Source organism: Lepisma saccharinum, chromosome 8 (genome assembly GCF_977018435.1).
Source record: "Lepisma saccharinum chromosome 8, izLepSacc3.1, whole genome shotgun sequence".
Lineage (NCBI taxonomy): Eukaryota > Metazoa > Arthropoda > Insecta > Zygentoma > Lepismatidae > Lepisma > Lepisma saccharinum.
Window position 1 is genome coordinate 29238265 of NC_139236.1, and position 14219 is coordinate 29252483.

Below are 14219 nucleotides of genomic sequence, written 5' to 3' on the forward strand. Positions count from 1 at the left end.
GGGTCAAAGCTTCATGGAATGCTGTGAAAACTAAGACAATCATTAAATCATTTAAGAAGTGTGGCATTAGTAATGCACTGGATTGTACAGAGAACACTTTGTTATATAAGGACTCAGATTCTTATTTAGAAGAGGTTTCAAGTGACTTCATTTAGCTCTGGATATGAATGTCTGGGTTTTGACGAAGAAGATTACAATGTATTCTGTCCTAGTTAGATTATGCAAGTTATTTGTTGAAAGTAGATCTGCCCATTACTTCATATTTGAAATACTGTAAATTAATTATGATACTCAGTGATACAATTTCTTCCTCTAAAATTATATATGGCAAATACGATAATTACTGGGGCAAGAAAAAAAAGCAACTGAATGTTGATAATACATTTCTTACAATGGCTGTTGTAGAAATGGCATCAACTTACCAATATTTCCTGTGTCTCCCTTATCTCCACTACGAGTATATGCCAGGTCCTCCAATCTGTATGACATCTGACCCGACTTTACTTCTAAGTTGACATCTGATGCAGTTGTGGAATCACCTGTTTGACTGCCATGTTGATCACTTTGCTTGAACACATATGATTCTTCCTTGTTATCCAAAGAAATCTTCGCCTGTAACATTAAGCCAAAAGTAAAATTAAATTGCAGTAATAAGTCTGCATTTTCATCACATGTAGGAACCACTCTGCACACTATGGACATGATTTCTTCCATGATTCTTACAGGTTTATGGTCAGACAGTGGATTCTTCAAAACTTGAAAAACATTTTTATCAAAAAGTACATGTGCCTATGTAACCCTTTCTCTCAATGTTTGGCTTATTTGATCCTAGAGAACTTGGAAATAGAAATCAGAAAGGATAACAGTTGTAAAAAGAAACTTATGTTTTTCGAAGCGTAAGCACCATCAAGAGATAAGACAGGCCAAGCTGCACTTAATAACTACGATATCAAAGACTACACAGATGGAATATAAATAAACTTACATTGAGTTTATCCTTGGGGTAAAGAAATGAGAAAAGACGAAGCAGAGGAACAGCTTTTGGTCGCCCTCCCACCAACGTCGTGAAGCCTGGTGCCATCCCTGTTGCTGCAGGAGCTATTTCTCGACCAAAGATCTGGATGGCTCTTTTGTCTTGATGGTGGACTGCCATCCACATGACTGCTTCTCGTATATCTTGACACTGAGGGCTGAAATATTGAGAATCTTAGAATCTATTGGATTAAAAAGAAATACACACATAAGCACTGAATATAATTATTTTGCATCACCATTAACTTGACTAGATGTTATGGTTCTAGATGCTTCAGTTCAATAACTGAATACATAAATACGTATTATGGATGGGAGAGATTCATGGACAGGGGTTCTGCCAGAATTCTCCCTCAGGGGAGGGAGGAAGATAATTTTTAGGAGTGTATATTGGAAATTGGGCTCTTCTGAAAAAAAATATTGAGGGGTGTTGGGGTTTTGGACAAAAATCATGTTAAGGCGAAGTGTGATAATTTCGCACCAGGCATGCATTTATTTAAATATCGTCGGAATGGGCAATGCTACTAAAGAAAATCCATGCATAATTTGAGAGTGTGAATTTCTCCCCATGTTGCAAGTGGAAGCGGTTCTTGAAGTTGATTATTAAGCTAGATACTCGGTTTTTGAAGTTGATTATTAAGCTAGATACTGTGTTTGAAAAATATGATGAATAAGTATTTACAGAATCCCATGTATTCCATATGGACAGCCAACTTCAAATTCACGTTAATGCTAAACAAATGGGAGTTTCAACTTTTTCAAGTGGAAATATCATTTTCAATGGATCCTCTACCCGAGTATGTGTTGTTTCTTTCACCATCCCCAAGAAAATGAATAAAATAATTCTCCCATAAGCATAATGCATTTCTCCTTGCCTCCTTCGGCCATCCTGGCAGTATTGCCAAACCTGATGCATATAAAAGAGCTAAATGTCACCTTAAATTGAGCTAAAGTTGACTTTCAAGGAGTTAGATTTACGAAGGCTGGATAAAATGTCTCCCATGGTAATTTTAGTTACCAAGGGGATGGGGGTGCTGCTATTACTGGTAACTTTAATGTGATGAAAATCTATTCTTAGTTTTTACTGTCTAGATCTCAATAATCCACCGATGGTTGTATGAATCGAAAATAAGGGATTACAGGATAACAATATTGTCATCTTTAACTCAGCCAAGGCTCTATATAAAAGTAGCTGTGCAGGTAAGAGGGGGTGGGATGACACAGCCAATATAATAATATCAAGTGTGCAAAATGTATACGCATGGCAAAAGTTGTTCTACATGGGCCGGGGTTAGTTATGGCATCATAAGTGTGGCAGGGGGTAAGGTGCCACAGCTCACAGCCAAACGAGTGCACGAAAGAGCCAGATCTGGTCCCAAAAGAGCTAAGTTGGCAACAGTGCTCCCCAGCTGCCTTAGAGAGAAGGACCTAGGGGAAATTGTCCCTCTCCCCCTTAACCAGTACTCTATCATTGTAGGTTGAAATAGGGAAACTGCTGTATCAGTGCAATTACTGTTCATTTTATCAATCTGATATATCTACAAATGGTCTATAATTAAGTGCAAAATTATGTTGCTTTGTTAATACCAGGGCTGAGATTAATATGTTCTAACAAGTGGTTTTATATGTACACACATTTGAACTAAAAATTGGCAAAATATGGACTAAAACACACATATGGACTAAAACACACATATGGACTAAAAATTGGCAAAATATGGACTAAAACACACATATGGACTAAAACACACATATGGACTAAAAATTGGCAAAATATGGACTAACACATGCATAAAATGACCCAAAACGATGCAAAGAAGACTTCTTCATAGTGATTTCCTCATTTGTTTGATTTCAAATAAAATAAACACTGTCCACTCCCAATAAACCCGCTTACACTGGTACTAGAACTACAACAACATGTAATACATGACTGACAGTACCACTGGTTTGAGAACTAATAACCTACAAATGTGTTAAACCTTGACAATTAGACCACAACACTCCTCATTCAGCAACAATAACAAGTACATATAATACTGCCACCAGACGATAAGCTGCGTAGCTTTTTCTTTTGCTATGAACTTGTCACCCACTAAAGCATGGCAATCTTAACAAAGAAAACAATATGCATCGAATTAAGAAGCAAAAATGACTGCTCTCTTTATACAATTTCTACAAGAACATGTGCCAGAGCCGAGAGTTCAAATGCACATAATTTATTTCTTTTGAACAATTCCAAAATGATGCAATATGAACAATATGTGAAATAAACCTGTTGAAATATGTAAAATTAAGTATGTTTTCCTTAAATATGTAAAAGTATATATTAAAGGTAGAAATATTGAAAAATATTTAGGATAAATCATGTCTTAAATTGTTACAAACATTACTATTCCTAAAGATATTACAAAATTTCAGTGATAATTCGTCAAACTAAAAGTATGTATTTACATATGGTACATGTCGAATGACATGGGTACCTGGGGGAAACCCTGGGGGATAAAGGCGGTCAGGGGCATGATGCTGATCACATCACCCCCACTCACGACTGGATCAATCAAGTGTAAGGGCGTTACCCCCACACCCCCTATATGCCTTCATGGCATGGTGCTAAGCACAGGGGAGAGCACTTTACATATAAATCCTAACCCTGGATTACATTTATGGGCGTAAACACACAATTAACACAAAAGGTAACACAAGTTCATTTTTACAGATAAATTTTAATAAGAACATCCTTTAAAACATTTTTATTTTGTTAAAAAGAGTGCAAATTATTTTTTATCCATTGTGAACAATGGTACACACGAGTGAGACATTTGTTCACATTGATGCAATCGATAACATAATTCTATATGCCAGAATTACTTTAACTGACAATTTCCTGCAAAGGTGCTTGTTCTTTTTTACCTTAAGGTGAATTTTTAAGTGCCTATTTTAGTGTCATCTGGATTTTACTCGTATAGTGCCTTATTAAATGCCTATTTTCATCATTTTTGGTACCTATTTGCCTGCCTATAAATCCGCATATTAATCATTAGCATGATAATAATAATAATAATAATAATAGTTACTATTTGTATTGTTCAAGTTTTATCAATGGCCTGACTGAAAAATAGCACAATGCTCAAACATGTATATAATTTGTCACGTTTTACTTTATATTTACAGCATTTACGCATTTTTAAAATTTTAAATCAGGGAACGCCAGGCATATGGGCATACTAGGATGCTACGCTACTGAAAAAGACCACACCCAACGCAAAGGGAGCCAAACGAGATGCCAAACAAAGGAAAGTTCCTAATCAACTCTGCTATGTCTCCTAACAACCAATTGTAGAAGCCAGGCTTCCTTTCTGAAAAACAAAGGCAGTTTCACATATTCCGAATTTCTCAATAATTCTCGTAGTACAATCTATTGGAAATGAGATGTAGCTTTCATGCTGGTATGGAGCTCTGTGTGATCGAATTCTGCTTTCGCGTAGGGAGAGATGTCTATTTGACTTTGCTCACAAGGCCCAGCCTCTACTCCCTCAGCCTCCGATCTCCAAATCGACCTCCAGCCTCACATGGCCTTCAGCCTCACACGGCCTCCAGCCTCTGAGCTCAAGGTCAGCCTCCAGCCTCACACAACCTCAGCCTCCAAACTCCATCTTGGCTTGGGCCTCACAGGGCCTCAGCCTTGCAAAGCTCTTGGAGGCTGAAGCTGAGGCAGGTTGGACATCTCTGGTACTCAGTGAAACAGCATGTGTTTATCATTCGCACGTACCCACACAAGGACTAGAGAGACTGTGGTGCCATCTCCAATGACGTCACCATGCTTCTCATACACCAAGGTAATTCCGTAGCACATTTCATTACATTATGACCAATAGTGTGATTTTTATAAGCAAAAATCAGGGGGCAAGAGTGAGTGAAACACCCTGTATTCATTAATATTAATACGTAAGTACAGGGTGTCTGAATTGAAACGCCTATTTTCAACTGTCTGTAACTCCACATGTGTTTGATGCATTCAAATGAATTATACATTAATGAATATACACAGTCCTAAAGTTTCTGTGAGCAAAGTAGTAATTAGTACATTTAGAACATTTGGTACATTTTTAGTGCATTTAGTACATTTCTACATGCACCCCACGAGTCGCACGGAGGATGTCAAGCCGATACTTGATTCCCACCAGGTTGCCTGCAGTATGTTGGTTGTCCCATGTAATCCTATCACGAAGCGGTACCAGAGTTGTCTCTTTGGTTGAATACACCATGTCCTTGACATGCCCACAGGAAAAAAATCGAGGGGGGTAATGTCAGGCACATGCATGTTTCAATTCGGACACCCTGTATTTCACTGCAATTATATGCGTCAGATTATCAGTTTTGCTTTAAATTATTCATATTAAAGACAAAATTCATTTTTCACACAATACCGGTTCAAATTGAATGAAAACTGTGAATTGTGCATAATCTCTAGGTTATTTATACACCATGAAAGTGTTGCATGGTATTTTTGTGGACTCAGCAAAATAGCCAAACTGGAAAGTTATCTTTATCTCTGTTGGTCAGTCTACGGTAATTATTCTGGTCTAAAATGCTATGTAACACCAGCAAAGGTAACTATGCACTGACCATTCCATCACCAAATGAAAATACATTTAGCAGTCTTTGGTACTCAAAAGACTATTGCCCCACAGACCTTATTTTTTATTATGAGGGAGAGTCAAATGGAAAACTTTCAAGTCCGATAAAAATTAAATGACAGACTGTATGTAGGTCAAACTTACTTAAGGTATCAACTGTTATTTACAAAGCGATCTCAAGGGTGCAACACTGATCAAATGAGCTTCAGAACACCATTTTCGACATTTTTAAAGATGGCATCTCCTTCACACACTTGCACAGTGAAGAGCAGTGGTTACTTGCTCTCTGGCAAATGAAAATTCAAAATCTCTATGCATGATTACCATGCTAGCAAGTTTACAAATGTAGGGAGAAGTATGACAATGTCTTCAGCTTGCAGGCAAATTGACAGAAAGACCTTCGCAATGAGTCATAAGTAGGGCTAGGATTTTATGACCTAAAAATCACCAAAATATGCAAAATAGAATATGCTCTTATGACCTAAAATTTTAGAAAATATGCACTATAATTTGAAAAATATGCCCTTATAACTATACTGTTCCAAACATCAATATCTAACTTATGCCGAAATATTTTCATATAACAGTTGGGCTGAAAAGTTCGTAGGCTGACTCATAGATGACGTTACTAGAATTGAATCCATGTGATTTTTACTTAGTACTAACCTTCAAAAGATACGTGTATAAATTTCACAGCTGCCGGATAATTAGTTCGTGAGATATAGCATTGTGAGTGAAGCAGCTTTTGTTATTGTAAAAAAATGGATAAAAAATAATTTCGTGTGTTAATAAAGCATTGCTTTTTGGCGAAAAAAATACTGTTGAAGCCAAGGCTTGGCTTGATAAACATTATTCGGACTCTGCGCCAGGAAAATCAACCATTGAGAAGTGGTTTGCTAAATTTAAACGAGGTGAAATGAGCATCGAAGTCGATGCACGCAGTGGACGCCCCAAAGAGGCTGTTACCGACGAAAACATCAAAAAAGTCCACAAAACAATTTTAAATGATCATAAAGTGAAGTTGATCGAGATAGCTGAGATTATTACATAGCGTTGTTGGAGCATTTAAAGGATGAAATCACGAAAAAACGGCCCCATTTGAAGAAGAAAAAAGTGCTGTTTCATCAAGACAATGCACCGTGTCACAAATCAATGAAAACGATGGCAAAATTATATGAATTAGACTACGAATTGCTTCCCCATCCACCATATTCTCCAGATCTGGCTCCCAGTGACTTTTTCCTGTTTGCAGACCTTAAAAGAATGCTCGCTGGAAAGAAATTTAAAACTGATGAAGAGGTAATCCCCGAAACTGAGGCCTATTTTGAGGCTAAAGAGAAATCGTACTATAAAAATGGGATCAAAAAATTGTATGACCGCTATAATCGTTGTATCGCCCTCAAAGGCAACTATATTGAATAATAAAATCGAATTTTGTCAAAAAAATATTTTTTACTATGTTAGCCTACGAACTTTTCAGCCCAACTGTTACATACTATTTCTAGTTCACTTAATGGGTCCTGATGAATTGAAATGCACAATGAATACTTTCTGTAAATTTTCAATTAAAAATGAAAAAGATTTTGCTGCAGTCAAAAAAAACAACTCAAGTGAACATGGGTGTAAGAATTCACTTGGAAAATGACTGTATATTTCTTGAAATAACAAAAATATGCTGAATATGACTGAAAATCCATCAAAATATGCTTTATCATGTAGAAATGGCCAGATATGCCAAAATATGCCCTTAAAAACACCTTAATTCAATTAGTTTCTCACAATATGAATTTCTATTAGGGATGGGACCAATTAATCGGTACTCTGTCGGTATCGACCGATAGGCATATCGGTGTATCGGTAAAATTAGATTATTTTACCGATCCGATATATCGATAAATATCTTATAATTTAGTGCAAAATTCTGCCATTTTGTTGTAATTTTTATGGATAATTTCCATGCTCTTCTTTCTAAAAAGTAAATGTCTAAATATTTAGCTTCTCTTGCACTGCAGTCACCTCAAAACACACATTTATTAAGGAGATCAATGAACATTTGAGGCTCTTCAAGGACCATTTCTAATTTTATATCGGATCGGTAGAATATTGGTTATCGGTATCGGCAAATTTTATATCGGTACTTTATCGGTATCGGCCAAAATTTCATATCGGCCTATCCCTAATTTCTATATTTAGGGAACACATCACCCTTACCAAAAAAAAATATGCTAAGTCATCAAAATCCTAGCCCTAGTCATAAGTGACTGCACGTGCATCCCAAAGATTATTTTTCCTCAGATATACAGGCAATAACTCAAGCCTTGAAAATATATGTGGATCAGCAATGGATATATAATAAAAAGCAGCAAACGTGTGCAACTCTACATGCAGAAATCTACTAGATAAAAAACTATGTGCTTACTTTGCATTGGCCCCATAAGAATCCTCGGCTCCAATGACCTGAATGTTGACCCTCTGGAAGTCTGGTATTCCCTGATGCTGAAAGATTGCTCGACAGCGACTGATAATCTGCTCAGCTGTCTTCCTTCCCTTCATTGCAGCTTTAGGTCCTCCAATAGGAACCACCACTGTTGCACGGAAACCATCCAAGTACGTTGCACACACCTACAAGGGAGAATTAGATCTGGAGTTACAACAATCACGTTTTATATACGTGTGTCCAATGCACAATGAATACAAAAGTTTAGGGAGAGATGAGTTAAGAAATTTTAACAAATACCAATGAAATATCAAAGTAAAATTTACCAATACTGAGAACTCATATTCTATTGATCCAATAGATATGTAGAACAATCCATGACCATCCTGAGATCAAATTCAAGAACAATTCAATGATTTTCAAGGTAAATTTTACAAAAATTCAAGAAAGGAAAGAACCAGTTATAATAAAATGTAACTTGTACAAAAACTGCATTAATATTTGGAATACAGTAGAATCCCGATTTTATGTTCCTGAATTTTGAATTTTCCCCCATTATGCATTCAATGTTGATGGTCCCAACACATAAAATTTTCATTGTTTTACATTTTCCTGAATTTTAAGATATTTCAACTTTCAACTTTTCAACCCTGAAAAACATAAAATCAAAGTTTCACTGTAGTTCCATATACATGTAAAAATGTGAATAATTTATCGACAAAATAACTTGCTTCCCCTGGAAATATAAAATTGACAAAACATAGGGAGAGAGGGAGAGAATTTTTGATTTGGTGTTTCTTAAGTTCACTTTATTCACAGTAAGGTTAATTGAGACTGGAGCTACAGTTTTAAGTGGGATCCGAACCACTATGTGCCTCCACCGGGTATCGAACCCGGGACCCCTTGATTACAAGGTGATGACTAGAGACCGGATGTTTAGGCACCAAAAACATATAAAATAGGCAGGCAAATAAGCACTTATAATTTTCAAAATAGGCATTAAAATACAAATAGGCAATAAAAAAGGCAATGAGATTTAACTCAAAATAATGAAGATAGACATACAAAAAGAAATAGGTGTTTAAAAAATATAGAAACATACCTGTACATTCTTTATAGTTTCTTAAAATAAACCAGGAGCTCATCATTAGAGACAGCAGTCTTATTGTTGTACTTAATATTGTACTTAATAAATCACTGCAAACAGGAGTCACATCAGCCCAAAATTTTCCATTGTATAATGGCTACACACAAAAGTCTGACAAAAGAAATTGTTGGCTACTTCCAACTAGTATGCAAATTATTTAAATATACACTTTATCACTGCACACAGGGTTATTTCAGTTTAAAAATTTACACTATATATTCCACACAGCAGTTCGAACTAAGAAACTGTTTAAATGCATTTCAAGTTTGTACTGTACGGTTTGGTAGTCTCTGAATAAGAAGCACTAATTGTGGTTGCCCATCACAACAAGGTATTTCTTCAGGTGATCAACCGACAAGTTATGTCTGCGATCGGACAAAGACAACACATTTTTTAGAATTGAAGATGATCTTTCAACCTCCACAAATGTTACCGGAGCATACGTAAAGCACGCGAGAACATGTGGATCTAACTCAGTTTGTATATTTTCACCTTTCAGAACTTGTTGAATTGTCCTTAATTTGTCCAAGTCCTTATTAGCTGCAATAACTCGCTAACTGTTATTTTTAAATTTCTTGGAAGCATCGGAAACTAATCCTGAGAACAGGAAATTGTATGCACCAAGTTTAGTCATGTCCCAATTTTAAAGAAAATGCCTAAAATAGGCAATATCTGGCATTTATGAAATAATATAGGCAATATCGCATGAAATAGGCAAAATAGGCAAAATTAAATTGCCTTTAAATGAAGCTAATCCCTCCCCCCCTGGCCTTTGCAACATTCGTTTTCATCATATCTCTAACAGCAAAGAATAGGCATTTTGCCTAACATCCGGTCTCTAGTGATGACGCTACCACTGCACCATAAGGGAGGCAGAGGGAAAGACATAAGAGAAGAAACAGAAAAGAGAGAGAGAAACAAGAAAAGAAAGTATCTCTCCCTCTTTGTTTCTTTCTCTCTCTCAGACAATGTAAATGTTAATGACCATTGCCAGTTTTAAAGTTTAAAAAAAGACCATAACTCAACCCCATGATTGGAATTAACAAAAGACCCCCGAAACATCACAGTTTATTCATTACAAGAAGAGTAGCTGAGAAATACTGATTATCCTCCATTTTCCATTTATTCATCTAAAATAGTCCCCACCCCCTCCTCTCAGACTTATTTAAGTAAGCATAATAATATAACCTTGAATCTGGTTGAATGAGATGGCTAAAAAAAGAGAGGGGCTCAATGTTCCAGAGTCTAATATAAATTAAATTTGGTCGGAGTAACAAACAAAGATGTCTAAATGTCATTTTATATACCACTTTTGATCCATTTTTTCCCCACAATAACACCAAAATTGTACTTTATTTACCGCTTTTAAAACCTGAAATTGACTGTTTTTGTATCGAAATTTTGCTTTTTTTATTTATCTAAAATATGTGCCTCTAGCTATCGGCAAGCGAGACACTTGCAACCGTTTGTCGGCATCGTAGTGTGTGAATGAAGCAAGCACCCAACAGTTTCCGTGATTATTTTAAAAAGTGATTTACTTACCAGATTTATAAAAGGAGGTGTTCAAACTAGTCGCCTTCGATGAGGAGACATTTTTTATACATCTTTATTAAGACATTCACTAAGGTCCTAAAAGTAGACAAGAGACTGAAGTTATAAGTGTCCTTGTTTTGTATTCTGTGGTCTGTTTATTAGTCTGGTGACTGTAAAATGATAGGGTGCTTGTTATGTATTGCATTTTTTCAAGTGTATTCAACTTCAAAGTGTGTTATGGCTCAGCAAATGTTTTCTACTGCACAGGGTGTATTTATTTATGATTCATATGTGTTAACTCAATCGGCACGTCAAGAATAAAAGCGATCTGAAACAAAATTCCCGGGTGTAAAAGTTCCATGTTGTAAATAAATCACTTTAAAACTAGCACTACCAGGAAATTGATTACACAAATTTTGACCCCTTGTGTTCTAAAGGTTTCTTAGGTTGTAATTGAGCGTTCCTTTGGAAACCAAGACTTGATGTGACTGGATACAAAAATGAATATGCATTAAAAACCACACTGGCTTCATCCAGGTATCAAACTCTGGTCTCCCACACCTAAGGCGGTTGAACAATATGTGTATTAATATACAGTTGAAAACTTTTTAAAGATAAGCTCAGGAATATTTATTATACCAATAGATTATACATTTAGTTAAAAATATAAGATATGAGCAAATAAACGAGTACAAGGTTAGGTTAGGTTAGGTTAGAGTGTCAAGAGTAAATTTAAGTTCTGATAATAGTAATAGTAATAGTAATATTATAATGTTGAGGCATATAGGCATATATTTCAATGCGTATCTGAACAACATAACCATCTTTGTTCCTAAAATAAATTTTTTCAATCAAAATCAAAATTCTTGTACTTTACTCGAAAATCACAAAACACAGTGCCCCTCTTTATTCAGGGCATGTGCGGTACAAGATGTACTTTCGAACCAGAACAGACAAATTTCTTGCATCGGAAACACTGATCGGGAGTTTTGTTTCCCTTACAGTTCCCGATCTGGCACTTCTTGCTTTTTCCGGTACAAGTCGTAGATGCTGCTGGCAAATCTTCTTTCGAAACACGCTTTTGTCTCATTTTCTCAGAAAGTTCTTTAGCCAACTTGATAAGAAAATTCTCTCTACTAATTTTCCTATTGGTAATACCCTTGTACACAGTATGAGAGTTTATGGCGGCCAAATCAAGTAGGTTATAAAAGACCTGTACCGGCCACCTTCTGCTAGCAGCCTTGACAGAATAGTTACGAGCCATTTAGTCTACAATGTCTACACCAACTTTCTGCTGGTTGTAAAACAAAAATGTTTCTGGTTTCTTCTTTTCATGAGCAGTCATTACCTGTACGTCAGTGTGAAGGGTGCTCAATATCAGTATGTTTTTGTTTTTCTTGCACTGATATGCAGTTAGTGTGATATTGTCCACGGTTTTGAGTACGTCTGTGGTATACAAATCTTTATTATGGGAACGTACTGAAGCTGGAATTTCCCTTCTGATGCTTCGGATAGTACCAAGCAAACTTATTTTGTTATTTTTTAGTTCCCTTGGAAGGTGTAGAGACGTAAAATATTTGTCACACGTTACATGCAATCCCGAGTGTACGAAGGGTTTCACAAGCTGTAGAACTACATGTTCAGAAAGAGAGATTTTTGTTGGCCTCTTTTCTTCTTTTCCTAGATATGGAAACTATTTACAATATATTTGTTTTTCACTTCAACAAGCATCCAAAATTTGATGCCATATTTGTCCAGCTTGCTACCCATGAACTGAATAAACGGACAGCGAGATTTCATAGGAAAGAACTGTTCATCAATAGTGCAATAAGTATCGGGATTGTAGCACCTTTGGGAATTTTCAATGAACTGATACCAAATATCAGAAAATAAGCAAAACCTGTCAGTTTTACATCTTTCGCTTCTCGTAGATTTGAGTTCAAATCTTATAAATCTCATTATTTCTTCAAACCTATTTCTGGGCATGACATTCCGAAAGAAGCTGCAGCCCAAGTTTTCAGACCAGACACACTTTACACTTACGCCATTCATCCCCATTCCTCCACGGAAATACAACAAGGCAATAAATGCATCAAGCTCATCTAGAGAAATCAACCAGTTAGGATCATCTAAAACTCGACGGGTCTCAGCTTCTGTACACTTTTTTTTTTATATTTCGCAGCATGGTATGAGTTACAATCAGTCTGAATGCACTTGCACAAGTATCATCCACATTACGCGTAGCGTGTGATGTGGGTCCTGGTTTGGTACGAACTATATTATGTTTTTGTAATCTTCCACATGTCTTGTTGTTTACATCCAATAATACCATCCACACAGTCTGAACAGGAGCCACTTCACTACCACTTGGTTTTCAGTCCAGCTGTCACTGCCTTCATCACCAGAAACACTATCGTCAATATCCTGCAACTGTGCTAGAATCTCTGCCCCTGAAAGTCATTTACTCCCTGCAGACTCCATAACTTACAAACACTAAAACATCCTGCTTCAAAACAACCACAATGGCTGTTCACAATTGTTTCAGGGGCATCTATAATACACCTTCATAAAAAGGTATCTACAAGAATCGAAAAAGTCGTGTTTTTTTTATCCAGGGTTAAAAAATAGGCAGGTGTCAAAATGACCCCCCTGGTAGTTCTAGGTAAATCATAATTTTTAAAGAAAACCAATAATAATTTAAATCTGATATTTAGGGTGTAATCACAATGATTAGAGAGAAGGAAAGTGACGCCACCTGTTGAGCATATTTTAATTAATGTTCAAATTAAAGAATGATGAATAACGTTGAGGGGTCAAATTGACCCCTTTGGTAGTTTGTGTGTTAAACTAGTTATGGAAACTTGCACACTTGATTCATGGACAGACTACAGTGCCGACATACAGCCATGAGCGCTTAGCTTGCCGATAGCACAAAAACTGACACGGCGGTCTGCATTTCAATGGATCACTCTGTACAACAAAGAAAGAACATAATATAAACAAAGTTCAACTGCCCCCTTCCCCAAACATGAAGATAAGGAGAACAAGGAACAAAGAAGGTTAGAAGCAATATATAAAGTGAGTATAAATGAATCCCACACTAGCCTTCTGTAAATAGGAAGACATGGTAAACAAGATAGAAAAAGAAGGAAGAATGAAAGAAGTCAACAGGGAAATAATGGAGGGGGAATACAATTTTTGAAAAGCAAAAAAAGAACTTGAGCAAACCAAACCCAAAGTTGAAAAGGATCATTTGATGAAGAACCTGAATCCGAGATCACACAATACGCCATAATCCACGAAATCACTGACAAAATCTCTGGAAAAATACACGCGATAGAAATTCAAAATTAATTACAATTTTGAAATTCTGAATATGGTGTCATTCTTTGAAAAGGGCATGCCAAAAATTAAAAGTGAAAAAAAAAAG

At 36.3% G+C, this 14219-nt stretch overlaps 1 protein-coding gene across 1 annotated transcript in view; it reads right to left on the reverse strand.

Moving 5' to 3' along the window:
- Positions 1 to 14219, reverse strand: part of LOC145990896 (uncharacterized) — a 73421-nt gene that overhangs the window by 28949 nt on the left and 30253 nt on the right. Inside the window, exons 7-9 of the mRNA XM_083126379.1 lie at positions 8092 to 8294; positions 986 to 1190; positions 423 to 612 (exon numbers count right to left, since the gene is read on the reverse strand). Coding sequence (XP_082982505.1) covers positions 423 to 612; positions 986 to 1190; positions 8092 to 8294 — 598 coding nt within the window. The remainder of the gene's footprint in view (positions 1 to 422; positions 613 to 985; positions 1191 to 8091; positions 8295 to 14219) is intronic.